A 26,210-nucleotide genomic window follows, 5' to 3' on the forward strand; every position below is an offset into this window, starting at 1 on the left:
TCCATTGGGCAAGAATGGCACTTCTATTTGATTGAATAAAAAAAGAACAAATACCCATCTCTTTATCTTCTCATCATTTCAGTTATAGGGGAGAAATATAAGTCTGATTTTGATGAATGTACTGTGTGTGTTAGCGGAGGGATCAGCTTTCCTTTTTTATACTTCTTAGGAGATTTTTGACTCTCTCCTCAAGCACCACCACACAAATATATGCTGCAGATGGTGCTATTTTGTAATTTTAACAAGGCACATTTTTGCTCATTTACTGTGTGAGCCCAACCAATCAGTTATCACATGCCAAATTTGATAACAGCATAGACAGAGCCAAAAAGATTTGGCCCATTAGTGGCATAAGTGAGGGCAAACAAAGCTATGACCCAGCTGTAGACACACCAGGATGCACATCAGAATGTGCTTTCCAAATCATATCACACTGAGAACAATATTTTATGGACGGGCAATATCCACATGCAAGTTTTCCATCCAGTGCTTACCCAGAACAACTTTCCACATTTTGCTGAGCTTCAGAGGTTTCACTGCAACGTTTAAACATGGCTAATACAAACCACGTTTTCTAAACCCCCTTTGACTGTGTATTTCATGTTTGAGTTGATGGCTAATGCTTATACATTGTTAAGGCGTTCAAGCCTAATGCTTATGCATGGGCAAGAAAAACAAGCCATTGCTAAGGAAAATAAACCATGGTTAAGCCAATAGGTGTACAATATTCTGTAGAAGATAAAATACATTTTAGCATAGTGCAATAGAGATAGATATAGCTGTCCCATGGTCTTGTCCAAACTGTTTAAAACAGAGTTTAGGAATGTACAAATACCCACAGGAAGGAAATAGCTAGATTTCAAGTGTCAAGATCCAGCAATTTCTTCTTTTTAGGAGCTGTCCTGTGGTTCACACAGCAGTAATCACACTCAAAAGCCTGTGTGTGTGTGTGTGTGTGTGTGTGTGTACTGGAGAAACAAAGATACAATAAGAAATGGGATCAAATGTAATCAGGCTCCAGCATCAGACCTAGCACCAGCTCACAGTAAACATACTGGAGGGAAGGGAAAGGAAGAGATCCAGAAATTGTTTTGGGAACAGTGACATAACAAAGGAAAAGCATGAATCTATCTCCCTCCAATGAGCATGACCTAAACTAGGGTATAAAATGTCACAGCATTAGCCATGGCGGAAGCCACAGGGCATCTACCCCAGAAAGCACAGCAGGATTTAAACAGCTTAGTCCATTAAGGCTAGCTGAATGTATTCTGTTAGACACAGTGTATCCTGTCACCAAGTCCAGTGGCCCAGGAGGACTCAGGAGGAGGGAAAGAGAGAAACTTGACCCGGCTCCAGATATTACAGCCCCTCCATGCCTCCTGTCATCTCTCTTACATCCTGGGATTAAATGGCCCTATAAAAATGGCCAGTGTGAAAGGCAGATTCAAAAGATGGAGAAACACAATCCTGATCAGAGACCTTTAAGGTACTCAGAGCTCTCTGTCTTTTGACTTCTACTTCCTCCACCACCCCCTTCCCCACAACTCCCTGATGGCTAAGATCTTGGATTTATGGGCTGGGAGTTTAAATATTTTGCACTGATGGAAAAACACTAGGAAAAAAATATCAATGAGCCAAAAAAATAGCCTATGCTTAGCTCACAGCTTCTACGAATTCGCCTTAGGTTCATAGTGACTTTAGCCTCTTCATTTTTAAAGAAACATTTTATTTTATTAAAATTAAGAGGAAGATAGATTATCAGCAAACTTTAGAGTTGTTCAGCTGGTTGGGGGCTGATTTATTTTATTCATCTCCCCCTTAAATTTCTATTCCTCCCTTCTTCCTAAGTAGTTCAAAATATCGGAAGGGTACCCTGGTGGAGAAGACCAGGGTTTTTGTTTTTTATAGCCTGAACTCACCAGAACTCAGGTGGGCGCCATTGCCATTATAAGAGAGCAAGGGAGGCTTTCATGGTGAGTTCCAGCACCTCTTCTTCTAGAAATATAGCTCTAGGGAAGGCTGATCTATTCCAACAGTTGAGGCCAATTTGCACAGCCAAACTGATGCAATGAGTACACAGCTCAAATTGAAATGAAAGAAGCACTGAATCATTGTTGCAACTCTAGTCATGCATATCAACACTGCTGAAAATGGGTTAAGAACACCAGAGCTGTGACTGTGAGTCAGCCGTCACATGGAAATGCTATTGTGTACCAGCTCATCCACTTCATCACTACACCATGTGAATTGGCCCATAGGTTTCATTGATAGTCCATGATTCCCAGGGGTGCCAACTTGAATAAAATATTGCGGGGGCCAGGTAAGCCCCGCCCCACATAATCAATCACATGATGTGGTGCACACACACCATTTGAATGGGAATGCCCATCAACTTTGTGGGGGCCCACCCCCTCAATTATTTTATTGTGGGGGCCAAAGCCACGGCCCCTAGAAATTGACTCCTATGGTGATTGTGGTGGAGAAATGAATGGATGCCAGATCCAGCTGAAAGTTCAGAAAATGTGTTCAGAGAGATGCTAAGCATAAGCATAATTACCAGCAGCTCAGAGAGAGAGACATTTAGTGCCCTAGGCTCCTATTTTGTTGATGCTCTTCTACCCTGCCTTCCACTCCACAACTTTCTCTTCTCTTCTCTTCTCTTCTCTCCTTTGCCTGGAATGCAGACCTGGGTGCTGATAAAGTTTGACACCTCATGTCCAGGGAGTCAGAGAGTTATTGGAGCTGAGGGGACAACAGGCAGGAAGTGTAGAGGAATAGGCCAGTGCAGGAGTGGGGAATCTTTTTCAGCCTGAGGACCACGTTCCCTGGGAGCCACCTACTAGAAGTGGGCAGGGGCAGATGCTAAAATGAGTGGAGAGACGTGTGTGTCCCTTGCTTTGCATAGGAGGCCGGACAAAGACACATAAGGCAAAAGCACTCCAGGTGAGGGTTGTGGCTTGGGGAGAGTCCTAATTGGGGGGGGGGCTGGAGGGCCAGGGTTCCCCTAGTGGCATCTCTCAGCCAAGTCACACATCACTGGCTCTTCAGGAACACCCAGTTCCCAACACCAGGAGCATCTGGCTTAGTCTCACTATTAGAATATCCTTGGGCTTCTTCCTCCAGCCAGTGACAAAGGAAAGAAGGCATCAGTACACAGCTGACATCTATTGCTGGGAGTCCTGTGGCGGCAGACCCCCCTCCCACCTGCAGTTCTTGGCAAAATACTTCACGGCTCTACTAGTAATTAGGCTGCAGGGGGAAAATGACAAAATTACACCAATCTCATAATGTATTCTTATCACAGGAGGCAATATTAGGTATATTTATTGGGCGGTAGTAAACAGCTAAGTGGGGAAGCTGGACAAAGAACTGGCAGGCTCAAGAGAGCAAGAATTTCTGTTGTCTCTCTTGCAAACAGCTCACAACAAGGACATAATTTAATTACCAGGAGCTTCTTTTTCCTGTATAATGAGACAATGTTTTGTTTTTTTGAAGTTCAAAGACTGTTTATATTTGCTTATTATTGCTATCATCATCATCATTATTATTATTATTCCTGTTCCAAATTACATTACAGGTTCTTACGTCTTTAGCAAGAGACTGGCCACAAATTTTCAAAGCATTCTAAGCAGCCCTGAAGACTAAAAACGTGTGCTCTTTAGAAGTACAGAGATTCTAAGAAAGCCATCTCATAAAATATTAGAAAAAAATTAGACTACATTTCATGAAATAATGGTAGCCATGGCTCCCTAGAGCTTTTTCTAAGGCTGTGACCCTTCTCCTCTCCCCACCTGTATTCAAAATCAGAGAAATTAAACGTACCACGATATATAAGAAACAAAAACACACTGCATAATCAGAAAATGAGTATTCGTGGAAAACCTTTGAGGGCAAATGGGAAAGCTGATGTCTTTCCTCTGCTTCAAGAGTGTTGGCAGGTTAAATCTGTTAAAATTAGGCCAAAAAGCTTTCACTTTCAACACCAGCAGGAAGCCATCTGCTAGTGATCTTGCTGCCATACACAGACATTCCAGAGCTGGTGATTTTTTAAAAAAAATTAGTCACACTTCCACTTCCCAATTTCTCCTTGAGCTGGATGTGGCAACCTGTGTGTGTGTGTGTGTGTGTGTGTGTGTGTGTGTGTTTAAATATACATAACCGTCTCGGACTAAAGGAGCTTCAATGTCAGCATTGCACAGATGGGTGAGTCAAGACCAGGAATATCCATACATCAGAGTAAGGAACTGGAAGTTCAGTTGTCAGCCTGCCAAACGACTCCTAATCATCTGCAATTAGGACACCACGAACGGATGACTGCAGAAAGCACACGGAAAAAGAGAAGCTCCGTGCATCACCTCGACCAAAGGACATAGCGCACGAACACAGCTTTGTCCCAGGTCCTGCAGTGCAACAGTTAAGCCTGCCCTTTTAAGCCACTCTGCAAGCCTGAAATGAAAATGTTCAGGGCCCTTTAACAGTGCAAGCATATTAACTTGGTGTGGGAGGAGGGGGTGTGCAGAGTGCATGCTCAGGGATGAGTGAGCCCATCTAGTTCATTCAACAAAACTCGCTCGGAGTCGCTCTGGCAAATGGCAAGGCTGTGTCTGACTAGGGGCATTCAAGCCTATCAGACTCAATTAAACGCTTGCACCATGTATTTAGGTCAGAGTGTGAGATGTTTTCCCAGCTTTGGCCCCTTGAGAAGCTCCCCAGCCAGCTGCTGAAGTTTTCCAGCTATTCTTTCTGCTCAGAATATATGAGCATGTGTGACACCGAGGGTTGCCTCGGCACCCGGACCTGTCAGGCTCCCCGACGCCTGGCTGTTCTACTAACATACTCTGAATATTGAACACAAACCTCCATATCCCGATCTGACTTGTTTGCCTGTATATTGGGTTGTTGGTATGGAGAGAGAGGGAGAGAAAATAAATGCATTGGTAAAACCTTGCAAAAACAAAAACAAAAAAGTGCGTGCAATACATAGCCCATTAGGAACCATAAAAATCCAACTGGAAGGTAGGACCCAGAAGCCAAATGAGGCTTTTGGGCTCCTGATAATAGGCCAAGTCGTCAGCATACACATTCTATAAATCAGGAAATCCTAGAATCCCTTTCGCAGTCAGCCACTGGAGGAACCATTTCAAAAACACACGGCTGTATTCTCAAACATTGCTCTGAGGACTCTGCAGGGAAGCCAAAGCTAGTCTCATGCATTGCTCAGATCCTCCTGCACAGCTCTGGAGAGCAACCCTGAAGCTTGACTCTATGCTGCAGGAGGCATAGCCAACATGGTGCCGTTCAAATGCTGGAGGACTCCAACTCCTGTTGTTTCGATCCACCAGCCTTGCTGGCTGGGACTGATGGGAGCCGGAGACAAACAAAAACTGAATGGCACTATGCTGGGACTGCACCACTCACTTTGCTTTCTGGATCTATGGAGAATCTCAGTGAGATTCCACTGTATTTCAATCATATGTTCCAAATGAACAACCAATGTGATCAGACGTAAGAGATGCAGAACAAGGAAACAGCATATCCTCTCATGATGGGAATAGTTCTTGCCCTGCTATGGCAACTGATTTCTGGACTATTGCTTTATGGTGTAACTGAAGTAATTAATATCTTGCTATTTATGATGATAATATATACCTTGATTTATTCATCACCACATACCAGAAATGGTTTGGTAGTGACTTAACAACAAACCACTGTTATACCTCGGTTTAAGAACAGTCCTGTTTATGAACGATTTAGTTTACGAACTCTGCAAAACCCGAAGTAGTGTCCTGGTTTGCAAACTTTACCTCAGTCTAAGAACGGAATCCGAATGGTGGAAGGGCACTGGCGGTGGGAGGCCTCATTAGGGAAAGTGCACCTCAGTTAAAGAATGGTTTCGGTTTAAGAACGGACTTCCGGAACAGATTAAGTTCATAAACCGAGGTACCACTGTATTCAAAATCACAATTTAAAGCAACAGACAGGGCTGAAATTGAATTAGAGGCTGAAGCTAAAAAATGAAATTGAACTGCAGTGCCAACGTAAGCACATAAGAACAGACCTGCTTGATCAGGCCAAAGATCTATCTGGTTTAGCATCCTGTCCTCACAGCGGCCAACCAGATGTTTATGGGAAGCCTCCAAGCAGGACCCAAGATCTTCCCCCCACTTGTGATTCTCAGCCATGGATATTCAGAGGCATCCTGCCTCCAGAAATTCTTGTCCTATACCTTTTCTGAGGATGGAGTTGAAAAGCAATGGAAGGGAAATGGGGCATGAAGGGTCTCTCACAACTCAACTGTGGAGCTAATTGCACTGCAGATGCCCACAGCACACAAAACAGCACACAGGACAAAGGAAATTAATTTGCATCAAGAGTATTTAAGGGGAGAATGCTTCCCCTATTCCCCCCCCCATTTTGGCTCTGATATCTCTTGGCTCTTTCCAGTGCTGAGTTTGAGAATTAACTGAATTTGCCACCATCGTGCATTTGGCTATACAAAGCAAACCTCGGAGTGTGAAACTGAAGAAATTTCATATCCGAATTCAATCTAAATGGATGAGGATTTCTATGCCACTAGCCATTTCCCTTGCAGTAAGAAAGAGACCAGAGATACTGGTGTTAGGCAGGCCTCCGGCATGACTCCAACTGCTGACTTTTCAGCACAACAATAAAAATATCACAAGCAGATACTAGAGGTAAAAACATTATTAATCTGCAGGGGGCGGATGAGAGAGAGGGAGGGGCAGAATATCTGCCGCTTTAGCACCACAAACCAAGGAACTAATCCTTAACCCATGTAACCATCCAAATCTAATCCAGCATGTGCAGAGCTCCATAGAGATTCTTTTAATCTGCAGCCGTGTTGTGTCCTTAATTTGCCTAATTCCACACTCCAGCACAGCTTGTACCTCTCACTTTCTCAGGGCTTTCGAAACACTCCTGTCCAATATTGAAAAGTACTATACTCATCCATCCACATACGGATAGGACCCCTCTCATACCAACACCAAATGCATGGACAGTGAGCACATTCTGGCTACCCCCCTCACACGTTCATTGGAAGCATGTGGTAGCTCATCTGAACATGCTTGATACTATGTAATGATGATAGGAAGGCAAGGAACCTATCCATCCTCTTTCCTCTATGCCCCTTGAGGGAGAGCCACGCCACTGTTTCAAAGCTATCACCTTGCAGTCACCATGCACACCGATTCCCTTGCCTACCTTTTTTTCCTCTCCAAGAACTATGCTGCTTATAGGCAAAAGTTCAGCACTGAAATTCAACCACTCCTGGGCTAGATCCCAGAACTCTCCCTCCCCTCTGCACCTTGCACAGAACAATGTTAAACAGCAGGCAAAGGCATAGTGCTGGGAGGTGGAGAATGCTAATGGAAACTGCAGGGTCAGTTTCACGGGGGAAAGTGTAATATTACCTGAGCTAGGATACTGGGATTAATGCTTATGTTCCTTGAAGAAAACAGGCCAAAGACCTCTTCATGACCTCCACCAGCAAGGCCTTTTCTGCTAAGTCTCCAGCTACCCACCCATAGCTTCTTGCCAAGGGGCTGAGAAAGGAGCCCTCTCACTTGGATCTCTCTCTGTCTAGGTTACTTCAAAAAAACTCCCCAGTCAGACTCTACCTCCTCAGCACTGTCTGCTTGACAAGGAAAGAACATTCATATGTATCAGGATAGAAGGTATAAATTCCTATAATCATTTGTTATCCTTGTTTCCAGTCAAAATGGGAATTCTATGCATGTCCCACAATTCTCAGCTGGGTGGGGGAGAGTATTCAACTAAGTTCTACTCAGATGCCTTGAAATTAAAGAACATGACTTAGTTAGGTCCACTAATTTCAACAGGTCTGCTCTGAATAAAACTTAGTAGCATATCACCCCAAGTCTCCCTCAGTGTACCCTAAAAAATAGCAGTGCAAGAGAACTTGCTTAGAACTACATTGATTGCAGAAGCCCCACATATTCCTTAGAGATAATAAAGTAAGGTTATGCCTAAATATACAGGTGCCTGTGTGAAGAATTCTGCAAATGATAGTCCACTATTTGAAATTTTGCTGTTAATTACCACCTTTTTTAACCTAGTGGGTTGGGTTGTTTTAATGGTGTTTGTGTGGGCTTTTGCTTGCAGATTGGAGATGAGAAGTTTGAGCCCTGAAGCGCACATAGCCTGGCGAAAGGATTGGTGGTGAGATTAGATGCCAAGGGAAAGACTCAGCCCTGGCCCTACATATTTCCATGCCTGAAGCAAATCAGTCAAAACAACAACGCTCCTCAGCTCATTTTTGAAAGCAAACATGTCAGCACTGAGATACAGGCTGGAGGCAATAAAATAGCACACACGGTATATACTCTCTAGAATCTGCTGCCTGGAGGCAGTGCAGTAACTTGCTCCAAGGTGAGGTAGCCCTTGAGAGTACTCAAATTCTTCATCCTACTTTCATCCCATGAGCTTTTATCCCAGCCTTCAAAAGCAGGCAACTTTGGAAGAATTTTATTAGCGTGTAGGAGTGGAGCAAGAGAGAGATCTACCTTGGTCAAACCCAGGAACTTCACCTTCAGAAGGGCTGGAGGAAATGAAAGATTATTGATTGCCAGAAGGGGCAGCTGAAAACTTCCTCTACTGCCCAGAGGATGAAAATGATGATGGGTGGGATGTAAATTGAAGCGATAAATAATGAACAAACTGACAGTAGCACCTGCTTTTTCCATCGGGTTAGGGTGATGAAGAAATGGGAGAAATAGAAAACGGAATCTATAGAACATTTGAAATATTTTTAAAGTGTCCAGAGAAGTCATATAAATGGAAACTTTGTGATGTGGGGAGAAAGATAAGGATAGTTTTGATTATCCTAGAAGGTTTGATGATTCCAACATTGTTAGCCACTTGAGCGTTTGGGAAAGAATGGGCTATAATTCAAGAAAGAGGTCGGGAGAAATCAATAGACATATTAAATTAGAGAAGTTGAACCTCATAAATTCCAATGATTTAACTTTTCTATTTTATACAAGTACAGAGCATAGGAAAAACACAGGCTGGAACGGATCAATTCCTTTTCACTACACCTGAACACACTGTGAACAGAATTTTTTTTCTTTGCACTGTTTTTCTAGGCTAAGTTTGGATACTTTCTAGGAAAGGTTAAGTCATGGTGTATTACTAACACTGCAACCCCTATACAGTGGTACCTCGGGTTACATACACTTCAGGTTACAGACTCCGCTAACCTAGAAATAGTACCTCAGGTTAAGAACTTTGCTTCAGGATGAGAACAGAAATCGTGCTCCGGCGGCACAGCGGCAGTGGGAGGCCCCATTAGCGAAAGTGGTGCTTCAAGTTAAGAACAGTTTCAGGTTAAGAACAGACCTCCGGAATGAATTAAGTATGTAACCTGAGGTACCACTGTACATACTTACTGTGGAGTAAATTCCATTGAACTCTGAGGTGACATGTTTACTACTATGATTATACTGTAAGACGTCAATGTATAATAAGAAGGATGGAAGTGAGAGAGTATTTAGAGAGAAGTTAACTTTTGCTTGCATTCCAATTCTGCTGAATGGCCTTTTAAAAATTAAAATTAAAAACCACACGCGGATGCAGTCATGGACTGGCTGGATGTAGAAGAGTGGTAGGAGCCACCAGCTAGGGAATCCCATGGGAAGACGACTCAGAGTCAGGGGACTGGTGGTGGGAAGATGATAAGTGGTCAGAGGGAGGACTCTGAGGAGGAGGTGTCAGGAGCAGATGGGGCAATAGAGTTTAGTGAGAAGGAAGAGGTTATGGCAAGATTACAAAGTCCCAAAACCCATACAAGCTCTTCCTGACAAGAAGACAAACAGCAGAATATGGATTATTGTGGTGTCCACAATCAATGGGGTAATATCAAGCACATTGTAAACACAACTTTGCAGTCAAACCTAGGGAATGAAAAGAGAATGGTGGGTTTGCCTTCATTTTTAATGCATTTGTATTTGTGTGGAGAAGTCATCTCCAGACACCCTCAGGGCCGATCAGCCAACTGACTTGGGCCTCAAGCTCAAAGAGAGCCCCAAGTCTCTCAGTTTAGAGCTGCATATTCCAGCAAATAAGAGATGTGATTTGATAAAAGGCATACTGTTATGATAACCAACATAGATTTGGTCATGTTGGGGATTTATAAGTGTTCATAAACAGATGGTTATATAAACAAACCACTTATTGTTTTCATGAATAATCAGGTTTATTTTTTGTTTTGTTCTTTATTACGGCTACCGGCCTCAAAAGCTGGAAGTGGCCCAGACATCTCTGAACCTCTGAGAGGTTCTGCACAAACTCCAACTCACAGAGGAAAGTGGAAAAGGTGTGTGTTTTGTGTTTGAGTGATAGATGTTTGAAGGTGTAGTACGCAAAGGAATTCTTGCCAGAGGTCTAATATGCATGAGCACATCGCATGAAACTCAAAGGTGAAGAAACACCCAGCGACTGAACACAACAAGTTTTGTATGCCCTACCAATTTCACTGTACCTTCTTCACTTTACACACCCCACACACCCAGATGTCACAGTCAGCTGGTCTGGGGCTCTATTTCTTTCTTGCCATAATCTAATTAAAGATGTATGAGGCTGCCATCATGAAATTATTTCCTGGTAATCACCTTGTGGCTTCAGACACAGGGTACAGTTTGATTCAAGAGACACTGCCTTCCCAACAGCCAGCCTGTGAAAACCCCGACCCTCCGAATGACAGGTCAGAGTTCAAAAGCTCATTACAGAGCCAACAGCTGCTTTTATAGGATTCTGTGCCTGAAGCCAGACTACAGGCACAGGGATTGCCATCTGTCTGAAGAATAACATCTTACATACACACCCTGAAACAATAATCTATGATGCCCTTTCGAGGAGATAACTGGCACATAAAACCAAGTCTACTGATACCAGTTCAGGGATGCATATGTGTAAACACACATCTGCATAAAGGACACATCTGCTTATGAGAAGGGGAGCCTGGAAGAAGGGGGAAATGATAAAATAGTGGAATCCATGACACTACTCTGGAGGAGTTCAAATATTTAAAATGTTTGTTAGTTGAGTTTACAGTGCATGCCTGCTCAGAGATAAGTTCCATTAAATTCATTGGTCTTAATGAAGCAAACCTATCAGTACAAGCCTATTTGGAAGTGAACCCCATTGAGTATTCCCAGGTGAGAGAATTTAGGATTGCAGCCTAACAGAGCAATGTTAATGAAGGGCAGAGAGGTGCAGATCTTCTGCCACATTTGAAGGCTTCCAAATTTTGGTTTACTGCTCCATCAGTCTCAACCAACATGACCAATGGTCAGGAATGGTGGGAGTGGTAGTCCACAACATCTAGAGGTACCACATTGGCTACCCCTGGCACAGAGAGTACTGAATTAGATGGACCAATTACAGCTTCCTATGTTTCTAACAAACTTTATCTCTCCCCCTTCTTTTCTCCCCTGAAAAGTGAACTCCTAGATACATGTATTCAGTAAGTCCTATTTTTTTCATAGAACTGCAGAGTTGGAAGACACCACCTTCTAGAAAATGAAATTGTCAGCAAGGCAATTGAGTACTTTATTGAATCTTACATTCTTGATATTCTATTACATATAATGCTGCTGGTTCCTTCCTGTTTGGTCTATTCCTTTTGAATAGCTTACACCCCTCAATTTCTACATTCCAGTCATGAGTCGCATCCCACCAGGGTTTCAGTAATGCCTATTAGGTCATATTTGCCATGCTTTATTAAATGCTCAACCTCATCTTGCTTGTTTTCTATACCCTGTGCATTAGTATTAAGACAAGTGAAACCACGATTCATTCTCTCTAGCTACTTCCTTCTTGTCATGGTAGGGAAGCTGCTTTGCATGTACTAGGTCCCAAGTGCAATAACTGGCATCTCCAGATATGGCTGAAAAGACTACTGATGGAAATCCTAGAGAACTGCTACCAGTCAGTATATGCAATACTGAGCTAGATGGGTCAACAATCTAACTCTGTATCAGGCAGCTTCCTATGTTTCTAAGATTTTGGCCTGAGTGGAAGATTCTACAGCTGTCTGAATGCTGAATTTCACCTCTGACTGGGAAATTAGCCCCCCGCCTTTGGTAAGAGAAGCAGGAGATCAAGAACAGAAGCCCAATTCCTTCTCCTGATTTCTACCAAGAAGACTGAGTGTGACGGGGGAGTACAGAGATGTAACAGACAAATCCCTTCAAAGCTTAAATGTGCTTACTGTCACCTTGAATGTAACCTGCATACAGTACATATTAATCAACCCAACCCTTCTCCAAATGATGGATGGCATGCCAAGCACTACGGCTTCTTTCAGAGCTGTGATGCACCCCATTCTGGCGCTTTGGACCCTGTATTTTGCTAAGCCATCTCATGCGCAGACAGGCCACAACAGCAGCCAAGTGCTCAGTCCCCAAGGCTCAGATTCCATCGCAACTTTTTCATGTGAGGAAGAGCTTGAGGCACTGAGGACGGGAAGCCGTACAGGAAGCAGGGGCTCCACAGCTGCCTCCAGCTGCTGGAACAGGCTTCTCTCCAAGCCCTTTTCAAGGAAGTGCAAACTTTGGCCTTTGCTTTGATTCCCACCATTCATAGCTGCCTTTTGAGGGAGGGGGAAGATGTGTGTAAGCAAAGAAACAGTATTAATTAGAAGACACAGAACTTCCCAGATCTGAAGCATCGAGGAGTGCCAGTACTTAACCCCCCACACATACACACAGAGATCCTTGAAAGAAAAGTATAGTGAATCATCTTTCATCTCCTTGCAGAACGCTGCCTAAGATAGTGGCATTCTTTTCCTCTCGCAAATCCAGTGGCAGCTTTACAAAGGCAGGCAAGATTAAAACATACTAAATAGACGATCTTGGAGTGACTGACGGGATAATGGCATTCCAGTGGGCAACTGAATCTGTGGCAGGCTAAACAAAGGATCAGAAGGCAAAAATAGCACCTCTCAAAAACAACCCTTCACCCTAACGTCCTTAGTAATGATTTCTTTCCTCCCCCCACCCCCACCCCATCCTTTGTAACTTACTCCCCTACATTTTTAACACAACCTACATAAGGTTTCCTTCACCCTCAGGCTTTATAAAGTCACATTACACTGAAGGAAGGGGGCGGGCGGGGGAAGCTTCACCTGCTATTGAACTCTGCCTGCTCAATAGACTTGTTCAACGATTCCTCAATTTTTTAAATCAATGAGGCCATTGTGACTGGCTCCCCCCCCCCAACTCACTCCTTTCCCAATTTCTCCCTTGTGAACCTAGGAACTTGCAGACGTGAAACAGAGAGAACGCTGCTGCAGGCACTCAGCTTCCCCCGAAATATCCAGCCTACATGGATCCATCCATTGAGATGTCACCGCTTTCAAATTTAAAGCCCCGCTATTGTGTTTAAATAAGGATCTCTGCAGTGGGTGATCTGCCTTTGCAATGGGAGAGATGTGCTCTTAAGGCAAGGCATGGGTGGGAGCAGGGAAGAGACTTTGTTCCCCTTGAATCAACATGCAGCACTGCAGACATGTTTCATTTCCGATTCTGATCCATAAGCAAGCAGAAAGAATTTAACTGGCTAACAGGGGGATTAGCTAGAGGGGCACACTCTGCTTTCCTATAGTCTTCAAAGTCACTGTCTTGTTGGGGTTTTCTAAGAAATAAAAGAGCTTAATCAGATTGACCTATTCAGCTTCTGTCCACAATATTACTAAACTTTTGATTTCTCATTAGAAAAGCAACATGAAACTCTGTTTCTATGCATCGTTTTTTAAATGTATGCTTCGTTACTAAATATTTCCATTCTAGTAGGTCCATTAATGTTTTATTTTCAACTGTAGAGGTCACTGTTGTCCTCTTATGTAAGTAAAAAATAGAAACTAACCCAAGAGAACAACTTGAGAGACTGATGTTAAAGCCACTGTGCTCTTCTAATTGCATGTTCCAAACACCGTGTTCCACTAGGATATTTTAACATAAACATCCGTATGTTGTATTTGCTAGTTTTAATGGCTTGGAGCTTAATTAGGGATGGGATTTCTATACTGGCCAAAAGTTTTATCAGGAAAATGCTCTTCCCTCCCCAAAAAAGCTTTGGGTAGCCTGCAATCCTAAACACTCATACTAGAGAGTAAGCCTCGTGAACACAGTGAAACTTACTCCTGAGTAAACATGCATAGTATTGCACTGCTTATCTTCAGCTTTGTAGGAGACATGGAATAGATGCTGTAAAACTGATCCTCAAATCTTACTCCCAAGTAGTCCTGATGTATCTACTTCAGAGAAAATTGGTTGCAAATTGCTTTGGTCTATAAAAAATATGAACTAGAATCAAACAGGTGCTTTGTTGGCTTTGAATTTTTCGTATAAGAATAGTCACCAACTATATTGAGTACTTACTGAACTTGCCCATCAACAGTTCAACCTCCATATATTTCCATGCAAGGTTAATCTAACACTATTTTTAAATTACTCTAAGGAGCGAGATGGAAAACATTAAATGCTTTTTAAAAAAAGTTATTCAAAAAAGAATGGCACCATGAACCGGTGGGTCTCCCCTCTTACTTCCTAAATCCCAAAGGCAAGTATGGGATCCTTTTACTGATCTCACTCTGACATCTTATTCCTGAAGACATTAGATCCTAATGTATAAATGCATGGGGAGGAATTCAGTGTAGTGTTAAGGAGATTGTTGCATTTCAGCTTGCTGGATGGAACAATCTCTCCTCTCCTCTCCTCTCATGTACTGCTCTGGGGTTCCCTGACCACTCCAAAGCCAATGTGAGGAGCACACATGAGTGAAAAGTCCCACTGCGCTAGCAGAAGACCTTCCACAGGCTTCTGCTATCAGGACTCATTAGCTGAATCCAGCTCTATGAGGGTGCCTCTGTTTTCTCTGTACCTTGAGTAATGAGGCAAATCAGGGCAAGTTAGGGCAGACTCACATGTACTTGAGTTGGACTACAACTTTTCAAAAGCTGTCTCAGTGCAGATCAGTGATCTGTTAAAGTGTCAAATAGCTCTGTGGCCACAGTTTCAATTTGATTGATTGTTTTAGCTTTTAATTGCAGTGTATTGTTTTCTGAAGCCACTCCAATCACCACAATATGGTGAAAGGTGGTTGTGGTGATGAATTATATGATAGATTAAATAAAACCATGCAGAAATCAAAGTGTCTCCAAGATCTATTGTACCTATGTGAAAATTATTATGGCCACTTAAAAATAATAATTAATTGCACTGCAATGTTTGAGGCCAGTGGCAGATCTTGAGGTCTCAAATTTCTGCAGTGCACCTCTTATCTTCCATTCTACATCACAGTTGTGGCACTTCCAAGGCTTCATACCCAGTGTGACTGAATCAGTCATGCTCCCTTAAATCCACTGCTGATGAGGCAGCTCCTTTATCCAATCCTGCATTCTTTACTCAGACAAAGTTTCTGAAACTATATGCAAAGAGTTTCCTCCCAAAGCTATTTCCTTGATTGCACTGGAATTTATGTCCAAGTCTCCTTAGGATCACAACTAAGTATAAAACAGTTTCCTTGAGTGTCAGCCAGACTTTGTGACCACACACTGTCCCCAAAGTCAGGTGTTTATTTTCAAAGTCAAGAAAAATGTGCTTAAAAATAAATGTGAAAAACCTCAGTAGTTTTAATGTTTCCTTTCTGATTCTCTTTCAAGGCACGCAAAATTGGATAACTGCACAGTTAAGAAAATACCATTCCTAAGACAGCTTTGGGTTTCAGGAATAGAAAGTCTTTATTATCTGGGGGAAATGCATCTGGTCGGTATACCACAGAATTCATGGGGTTAAAGGGGCATAAATTGGCATCTAAATATATGACTCCTGTTTCAAGAACAATGCATCAGTTACAACAGGGATGAAGAACCTGTGGCCCTCCAGAAATTGTTGAACACCAGATCTCATCAGCCCCAGCGAGCACAACCAATGGTAAGGACTGCTGGTAGTTTAAGTCAATTAGGTTCCCATTCCTGACATACAACCAGAAAGTCTAAGCCTGTAATCCTATAGACCAGACCAGTGGTTCTCTCTGGGCCACACCTTCAGAATAAACCTTTGCTTGGACCCCACCAGTTTTTTTATTGATAGGAAATACATTGGAGAACAATAAGAAGCAACTCCTAGCAGTGCTTGATTTATAACATAAAACACAACGACTTTATAATATGATCACGGGACACCCAGAAATGCAACTACATAAGAACATGAATCATTCCCAAAATATATTGATTGTCCTTGAATCTTCCCACAACACTTGCCATCCTCTCTTGCCACATTATTGTGTTGCACCACACCCTTTGAGAACCACTGCTGTAGACACTCCCAGGTAGGTGTCTACAAGATTGCTGACTTAGACATTCTGGCTGTAGCTCAAGACTTACTCCAAGCCCTACTGAATGCAGTAGGATGTATTATTGAGCAGACATACATCAGACGGCACTGCACATAACTTGTTCTGCTTCTCCCTTTATCCTTATTCTTTCAAACCAAGCAAGCAACAGGTTCAACCACAGGAATAATTAGAGCTGAGGTCATATCAGAACAAGGGGTGATATTCAACACAATTTTACCCAGAGTAGACCCACTGACATCAGTGGACCTAACTTAGTCATGTTAATTCATTTCAGTGGGTGTACTCTGAATAAAACTTAGGTGAATAGGTATTATCCGAGGAGTACAGTGCAATCATTAGCATGTGTACTCAGAGTAAGTTCCATTGCATTCATTTCCCTAGCAAGTGAGCCTTTGACTGAAGTCTTACCTGATCCTAGACTTTACAGGGAAGACCTACTGATGATCATTTGGAAGGATGTTTCATTGCTAAGTGTACACCAATCCCAGCCTTAAAGCCCTATGTTCCACTCCTGCGTACTTGACGGGAAACAAAGCATTTCTGCCGTGCAACAAAGACAAATTGCTTGCTGAGCCAACAAGCTATTTTCATATTAACTTGCCAGAGGACACAACTTTATTAACTTTAAATGACAGGAGCACGTGGGAGAACCATCTAAACAATGCAAATTGCAAATAAGACAATTGCCCTTTGGCTTTCATGTTTATTTTCACATTGTGGTCTCCTTTTTTTGTCCCCTTTCCCAATGAATGATGAATGCATTCTATTAAAAAAATATTTGATTGGATTTGATTAAAGCTGCCTTTGCAGGCACCTCCTGTAACCGACGTTTATTAGATTTCTCAAAATTCTACCATTGTGAAAGTGGTTTATTTAAGGAAATGAAGCGGAGTGGAGGGTGGGGGGTCAGGTCAGAACTGAAGACATTCCTGCAAGGTGTTGCACAGCCCTCAGCTACAGGATGGAAGAAACTTAGGACACAATCATACACTAAACATCTACTGACTGAGAGCCCCACTACACAAGCGGAACACCAAGTATGCTGAAGGAAAGGCTGAAATAGGGCACAGTCATGGCAGGGCTGTGGAGGGGCACACTTGTGTTGTATCCTACATCCCTACAATCCACAGCTGGACCTCCATCTGAGGCAGAGTTTTTAATGTCACCTCAAATCCAGTGCGGGAAATTGACCTTCCATTGAGTCAATTTCCATTGAGCTTCCATTGAGTCCAGCATGGTGCAACTCAGCACCCAATCACAGCACATCACCCACTGGTACAGTGGTACCTCGGGTTACATACGTTTCAGGTTACATACACTTCAGGTTACATACGCTTCAGGTTACAGACTCCGCTAACCCAGAAATAGTGCTTCAGGTTAAGAACTTTGCTTCAGGATGAGAACAGAAATCGTGCTCCGGCGGCGCGGCAGCAGCAGGAGGCCCCATTAGCTAAAGTGGTGCTTCAGGTTAAGAACAGTTTCAGGTTAAGAACGGACCTCCAGAATGAATTAAGTACATAACCTGAGGTACCACTGTATGTAAACCTAAGAGGAGAATAAGGCAAATGCATGGGATGATACTTCTCTGGCCTCGTGTCATACCTAGACTTCCCAAGGGGTAGTTCTGAGCACCTTGCCACAAAAGGGAGACCTGCACAAGCAGCCTGACATTGCAACACACATGGGGACTTAACACACTGCTAGCATTTCCTTTCCAAGAACCTTTACATGCACCTCAACCTGGGACTCCAGCCACAAACTGGAGACTGCAAACACCAGGCTCCACACCAAAAATTGAGGGTGCAAGGGCAGAGCAGGTGAGCAAAGGAAGAGAAAGCATTGGGGCCAAGTATGCTTTGCCATGACTGTCTCCCATACCTCTCTCACACATACCTTACTGTAGGTGAATACGTTCAGGTCAAGTGCCCTGTTGGCAAAGGCCAGGCACTCCCCTCCAGCTGCCACCACTGCTGTCCAAACAGTCATGAGCACATCTACCTTAGAAGATCACAGCCCAAATGAACATCAATGCAAAACAATGAGAACTCAGTCACTGAATCCTCCCCGCCCCATGATGATTGGTGGTGAAGAGTGGTTGAGACCTGAGCACTGTCTGAGCACTTAGGTGGCCACTACTCCCTCTTCTCTCTCACTCCTAAAAAGCACAGCTGCTGGTGCATCTGGGTTCAGGGGCTTCGGATGCGCTCCAGTTGCTGCCTAACGCTTGGCAAATATTCTGTGCTTCCCCTTTCCCTCCTCAATGATAGCACCCTGGTGACCTAGCTTGTTCCAGACAGGGCCCAAGATAGGCATGCGACAGGTGAGGGTGGTCCCAGCACGGAGCTGGAACCACACGTTCTCCTACTCTGGTTTCTGTCAAGCTGTCCATCTAAGGCACAGAGCCCTGGTGAGGTGATTGTTTGGCAATCCCAAATAAAAGTCTTTCTCTTTCAGGATCTCCCCTATCCCAGTTGCCATGCAAAGGAGTTTAGAAATAAAATGGATAAAAGGCTGTGACTTTTCCATATGTGTTTTTATTTGTTGCTAGGGATATTAAGAGTTTGAAGAAGAAGAGTTTGGGTTTGATATCCCGCTTTATCACTACCCAAAGGAGTCTCAAAGCGGCTAACAATCTCCTTTCCCTTCCTCCCCCACAACAAACACTCTGCTGAGAGACTTCAGAGAAATGTGACTAGCCCAAGGTCACCCAGCAGCTGCATGTGGAGGAGCAGGGAAGTGAACCCGGTTCACCAGATTATGAGTCCACGGCTCTTAACCACTACACCAATAGGGATGCTTTCTCCAACCCTACTATGATCTGGCTTCAGCTTATTTCAGGATGGGATCCTGAAAGTGGAGATAGAGAACTGTGATCTCCCTTCTCTCTACCCACTCAGGTTTCACGAAACAAGCCCATCAGGAGGCACAAGGGGGGAGCTGCTTTGTCAAAGTAGTCAGTTTGGGGATGCGGGGTGCGAGAGGGGCAGTGAATCTTGCTGAATGCTACTTGGCAGGGTCAAGCCATCAGGCAAAACAGCACAAGTGCATGGACTGGTAACATTCATTCATTCATTCATTTCTTTATTGACAGTGCTTTTATACTACCCAATAACTAATAATCTCTGGGCAGTCAGTAATTGAGTGGCGGGATTTGGAGAGCGAGTGTTTTCTTTTTCCTTCCTACTGTACCTGCCAATTCCTGTTTATATCCTGAAGGGCCAGTTTCATTTTTAATATAGCTGTTTTGCACAACAGCAATTTCACACAAAACAGCTGTGTGTGTGTGTGTGTGTGTGTGTGTACCACAACCACATCCTCAGCAGCAACTGGTGGAAACAAGACCCAATGAGATGTCTGCATGTGTAAAAAAAGAGCCCTTCCACATTGTGACCTCAAAATGCACATCAGGGAACAAGCAATTTCATGCTGGAGGTTTTATCAGATTTATCCATGGGGGATAAATTGGGGGGGGGAGTATGGGCTTCACAGGATGTTTTGTGGATAGTGGCAACCCTCTCCCCCCAAAAAAATCATCATGCAAGTAGCTTCAAGCTCCTGTGTGGATGAGCCCATGATGATGCATAAACAATCAGATTTGGCTACATGACAATGACATTGAAAGAAAACAAAGGAAATTCTACTCACACCCTGAAAGGGTCAAAACAATCACACATGGTCCCAAAGCTGAAAGGGTAAAGTCCCTTCTGCCATTTACAAGAAGTGTTTGTCAATCACACTCCCTCTGCTTGCATGTGCCTGATTCACAAAACCATTCCCCTTCAAAAAAAGGGTGTGTGTGGAAGAAGTGTACCCCTTTCCAGCACAAGTCCAGCAGTCTGTCTAGTATACCAGGTGCAGGATTCCTGTGGTTCTCCAGGTGTTGCTACACTACAGCTCCCATCATCCTTTGCCATTAGCCATGCAGGATGCAGTTTATGGGTGTTGTAGTTCAGCATCTTTTTCTACAGATCACAAGAAGGCACAAGAAGGATGGAGACAGTGTAGCTCCTCACTAGCACTGTCACAGCATTCCCCAATAGTGACCTGTGACACATGTAGTTCTACAGGTGCAAGCCCTGCCAACTCCAGGAAAAGATGGGGAGAGCTCCTGCCTCATACCTGGGAGAGTCACTGCCAGCCAGTGTAGACAGCACTGACTTGGAATGAAACGTCACCATTTGAATAGGTAGCTTCCTTTGTTCTCCTACACCAAAAATATATTAAACCCTGCTGGTTTCAGTGAGAGAGGATGCAAGCCTATACCCTGGGGGTGGCTAAGCCCTGGTCTGATGCAGCCCTCCGATCAATTTTATTTTGGCCCTTAAACCCACTGATTTTGGCAGCATCAAAAACAAAAAAAGGAGACACTGTCCAGGGGCCCTGATGGGGATGCAAGTTGTCCCCTCTGTGGCCATCAGTTTAATCATTTCAGGATCTGAAAGGGGGCAATACCCCCCAGCTCACCTGCACAGATCAGCTGAGGAGAGACAGGCTGTGTGTCTATGAATGCCAGAATGTGCCACAGCCACACCTGCTTTTGGCCTCACACAACTGGCATACCCACCTCCCACCTCCCAAAGTTGGGAAAGGGTGAATATAGTTCTAATATCAAAAACACCCACTTACCAAGGAAGAAACCTCAGTTAACAGTGGAACAGACACTCACAAGAGGTGGTGGACTCTCCTTCCTTGTGGGCTTTCAAGTAGAGGTTGGGTGACCAAGTGTCTTGTATGATCTAGTTGAGATTCCTGCAATGTAGCAGGTTGGACTAGATGCATACAAGACTGTAGTGTCAAGCACACCTAACTTTGCCTCTGGATTGGGCCCACGGTTTTTAGAAGGACCTTTTGCACAGCATGAAAAATTCTCCATCAAAGGCTCCAGTTGCACAAATCTCTCATGACTGCATAAATGTGTCAAAGGCAGAAGAAATAAAACGATAAAAGTATTTACAGGAATAGAGAGGCGGTTAATTGCACTAATTTCCCACAATCCACTGGCAAGAATGTTGTTAAGAGCTTTGAAAAAGACAGTCAGTGAGTACACACAACTAATTTCTTAACTCTGCCTTCTAAAAAAAACCACCCCTCTTTCTTTTTAATTTTGCTAGATACAAGTCTGTAAAAATGAGAGCCTACCCATGTTTTGCAAGGCACATCCCTTTTAATGGAAATAGATGGGCTGTTATTCTTACAGTTTGTTTTAATTTAACAACTAGTAGTAACAGAAATTCTGAGGAAGGAACTAGAGACGGAACCGCCTGTCCTTTTGCAGAAATCATCACCTGGCAAATTGGGAGCTTTACATTCCTCACATCAGCAATTCAAACCTGAAGACCTTTGTTGGCTGAAACACACATTCAGTTCCAAATAGTCTGTTCCACTTTTTATTCTGCATTGTAAGTGGTGCATTCCAAATTTTGAAGCACTCATGGAATCACTCCTGCAAATCAGAGTTTTGCCAAGGGCTGCCTTTCTTCTACCTCCTCACCCCACCCTCGAATCCCAAACGAGCCCTTGATTAATTGAGTTTTGCCAATCATGTTTGCACACCTCCTCTTTGACCCTGTAGATAAGGGTGAAGGGGGGTCCAAGACAGATACAGAGTGAGGTCACTTTCAAGGCTGAGGCTGGAAAGGTCAGATATAACGAATAGAGTTGATTGCTCAGAGGGGGGAGAAAGTGGGTTCATGGAATGTAGGACGATTAATTAAGGATTTCTTTACAGATAGTTTGATGCATTCACAATATTTATCAGGAAGGACTGACTGGAGCTGGCTGCAACAATGTCCTGAAGACGACTTCTGAGCTTTTTAATGCTGCAAATCTGAACACACTTGACTTGGTAAAACTTTATTGGAATCAAGAGAGTTCGCTTCACTTCCAGATACATGCACTGCAGATCAAGTTGTGAAGATAGGAAGTAGTTCCTAATATAACATGAAAAGGAGATGGGGCTGCGTGTAGGAAGAGCAAATGGAGTTATAGGGAGTGGGGCTCCTCTCTTAGGGATGCACATTTGTGGGATGTCTGAGGTTCAAAGCTGGCTGATGCAAAACGTCTTACACAAGGAGTCGCCATACTGAGTACAATTGGTTGTGCTCAGAGTGATGGTTAAAGGTGGGCTTGTGGGACAGGTGTGAAGATGAAGTGTAGGGCTGAAGACCAAGCTTTAAGCATGCAAACACCTTATTAATTAAAAGGCCAACTAGCAAAAGCTGCTTTACCCATACCTTGTTGTGAAAACACTGTGGTTACCCTCGTGAAAAAGTCAGGACTGTAAGTAACTTTGACAGTTGAGGTAGAACAACTCAGGTCAGACAGTTAAAGATGCAGGGCTGAGATACCTTCATAGGTTTGGTACCAGAGAAGATAAATACAGGTCAATGGGGAGGCTGTGGACAGGAGTTATGGTCTCATGGTTGGTTAATGATTTATTTTTTTATTCCACAAGATTTATATACCACTTGATTGTAATAAAACTTCAAAGTGGTTTACAAAAAGATTATGCCAAGGCCTTTGACTTTTTAAAAACAAAAAACGAGAGGCTCCAGGAAGATTTGGGCATCAAAGTTTGCCTTTTGAGAAGGAGATATTGGAGTTTTTTAACACAAGGCTTTAATCCTGGTGGGAGAATCTCAGGGCAAAGGCCAATAGATTTCTGTGGTTGTGGAAAGGAATGTTCGCAGATTTTATGGACCTAGGACAGTAGCAAGGTCTCAGGGAGAGTTTGCAAAGCATGATGGGGGGGGGGACTCAGGACTGGTCTGGGCAGAGCATCACACACATTTCCTTAAGAGGAACCCAAGCAAGTTTAGGAATACTCTTGCCATTGTTCAAAGGCCCAGAAGTAATTCTGCCCTCTATGATCTGGCCAGTCCTGGAATATGCATCTCAATCAGTGTTTCTGAACATGTGCAAATGATATTTCCCTCAGCATTAAATAACCACAGCATGTCCCATACACTTCAAATTAAAAAGCAGTGCTTCCAAGGCAGAAATAATAGTTTTAAGACTCTCGCAATTACCACAAATAGTAATCAAAACCTATACATATTTACGCAGGAGAAAGTATTAGTGTTCATAGGGGTTAGGAATTCCCAAGGTAAGTATGCATGACTTTCTGCTGCACACAGTTAGACGCATGGCACTGAGTGACAGGACCCCTAAGTTCATATCTCTGTACTGGATTCCCCTTAAGTGCCCACACAATATTTCTCAAGAGTAGCAATCTGGGCAGGACTGAATCCGAATTCACACAAGAGTAGGGAAGGGGAGGAGAGGGGGCGCCCAGTCCCTCTCCTGAGCCAAACCAAAGTTCAAGAGCAGCGACTCCTCATCCATACCTGTACCAGGCGAGCCCCCGGCCATAGTTCCGATCGAAGAAGTGCGGCTCGGCGCCCGCCGCCCTCACGTCCGGGTGGACCCGCAGGAACTCAAGCAGCGCCCTCGTGCCGCCCTTCTTCACGCCGATGATCACCGCCTGCGGCAGCTGCTTGGTGCCCTCTCCCGCCGCCTGGGGCTGCAGCGAAGGATCGCGGGGCGTGGCGGCGCCCTCGTCGCCTGGCGCGAGGGGGATCGGGGCCGGCTCTCTGGTGAGGACGCGCGCAGCCCCGGCCAGGCAGTAACTGGCGTAGAGAGACATGAGGAGCGAGCCGAGGACCAGCAGCAGCTTCCGCAGGGCGCGCCGGGGCAGGGGCTCTGGGCCAGGCGCTGAGGAAGGGGGCACCCCTCCCCGGGCCATGCTAGGCGGCCCCCCGCGCCGGGGCCATCGCCCCCTACGCTCAGCCCCTTAGCCCTGCCTGGCGGGGAGCGGGCAACCCCATCATGGACGGCTCGGATCGGGGTCCGCTGACGGGTTTGGGTGGAGGGGGTGGGGAGCAAGGGCAGAAGGCGCAGCTGGTTTTCCCCCGTGCGCGGAGCTTCACGGGCGCATCATCCCAGCGGCCAGGCGTTGGAGTCGGGCGGGGGTTGGGGTCTGGGCACCTGGGCTTAAACCAGGCCTTCGAGGGAGCCTCGCAGCAGCCCAGCCGCTGCGAAAGGGGCGGGTAGCATCAACTCCAGCTGGGAGGCGAGTTTGGCGCATCTCCGGTCAAAGCGCAGCCAAGGAGCAGCGCGCCTGAGCGCTGGCGAAACACTGCCAGGCGCCTCTCGGAGGGAGCGCGGCGCATCCAGGCGGAGATCGGAAGCGCGGCCAGATCCGGGAGGCAGCCGCTGGAGGAGGATGCGCTCAGGGTTTCAAGGAGAGGATCTGTTACTGAGAGGACTCTCCTCTCTCTGCCACAGCGTCTGTCGGCCGCCCAGGCTGAGATCCCGGGTGATCGTTGCAGCTGATGGAGGAAAGAAGGGAAGCCAGTCCCACCCCGGTCTGCTGGAGCTTTGTGCGCAGCAGAAGAAGAAACAAACGAGTCCTGAGCCGGCAACTCTTCCCAAGCCACCTCGGGTCGCAGATGCTGCCGCGCGCGGTGTTGCTTTTCCGCCGCTCCTCGCTCGGATTTTGCGCGCTCCTTAGCTGTCCAGCAGCAGCGCCCACCTCGCGCGGACGGGTAGGCGAAAATCCTCCCAATCGCCTGTCACCTTTCTTTCCTGTGGGGCTCCCTTTTCCCGGCTGCTCCAGCGGCTACCACACGTGGAGCTCTTGATTGTAGCAAAAACTTCTCCGAAAGGCACCTCCGAAGCTTGAGCGACGGGCCCAGGAGCCAACGGAACGTTGGCAAAAGCAAAGTGGGCGGAGATGCCTTTCAGAGAGGACTCTGAGTGGAGGCGGAGAAAGAAGTAGTTGGGACACACCCCGCGCAGTCACTTGGGATGGGGAGGGAGTTGCTTTGGGGAGATACAGTACTTCTCCAACCACCACCTTCGAAATTCAGAGCTGGAGAAGTATAGCTATTGCCAACTTCAGAAGCACTTCTGAAGCCTGATCCTGCTCATGCTATTTACTCGGATGTGAATTCCACTCATTTCTCTGGGTTTATGAAATCATTTCTCTGGGTTTATGAAATCCAGTGGTGTAATGGTAAATTCTCAAGTGCAGAAACCTTTCATGACAGATCCGCAAAACCACACAAAACTATACGGCAATTTTTTTTGACCCCTGCAGATATTTTGACTTCAGTACTAAGCCTTCCCTTCCCTCACCCTACCTCCCGCTGTGCTTTACAGAAGAGCTCTGGTGGACTCAAAAGCTTACCCCCTATTTTGTAACATTTTGGTTGCTCATAATAAAAGGATTTGGGAATATTTCAAAAAGAAAGTGTCAGTGTAACCCTTAGCTATGCGTGCTAATGAAGCCTTAGATTAGATGGCGAGTTTCTCCCTGAGAAAAGCTTATTTGCCATGTAGAGGATTTGCAAATAGCCCATCAGGAGATGACATTATTGGTTCTGCTGTGAAATAAGTGGTAATGCACGGATGCAACTACATAACACTTAGGTAAAGGGTATGTGTGCTCTTTGCTCAGAGAAAACTCACTGAAATTAATGAAGGTGACAAATTTAAGTGAGTTTCTCTGAGTAAAACTTTATGACCACACGTATAAAAAGTCCATACACCCTCACATCCTTGCAACATCTCTAAACAGCAGGCTTTTCCCAGTTTTACAGATGGGGAAACTGAACCTATTGCAGCAAGTGTTTTGTGTAGAATCATTCAGAGATTGCATGGCAAAGCAAGAAATGTAAACCTAGGACTCAGTCTGGTGCTCTGCTCACTTAGTCATACTGCCAATAGTCTCTGGCCAAGTGGAGGGGCAAATGGTGTTGGAGAATTGGGCTGTAATATTTTAACATTAACCATTGTAACATTATTGC

The 26,210-nt window shown here is 44.7% G+C and overlaps 1 protein-coding gene across 1 annotated transcript in view; it reads right to left on the reverse strand.

The window, feature by feature from the left end:
• LOC309527228 (heparan sulfate glucosamine 3-O-sulfotransferase 3A1-like) overlaps positions 1-25,467 on the reverse strand; it is a 68,887-nt gene extending 43,420 nt beyond the window's left edge. The window contains exon 1 of the mRNA XM_082213884.1: positions 23,748-25,467. Coding sequence (XP_082070010.1) covers positions 23,748-24,145 — 398 coding nt within the window. The 5' untranslated portion in view covers positions 24,146-25,467. The remainder of the gene's footprint in view (positions 1-23,747) is intronic.
• Between the last annotated feature and the right edge of the window lie 743 nt (positions 25,468-26,210).

The sequence above is a fragment of the Podarcis vaucheri genome (genome assembly GCF_965113315.1).
Source record: "Podarcis vaucheri genome assembly, chromosome: 2".
Classification (NCBI taxonomy): Eukaryota; Metazoa; Chordata; class Lepidosauria; order Squamata; family Lacertidae; genus Podarcis; species Podarcis vaucheri.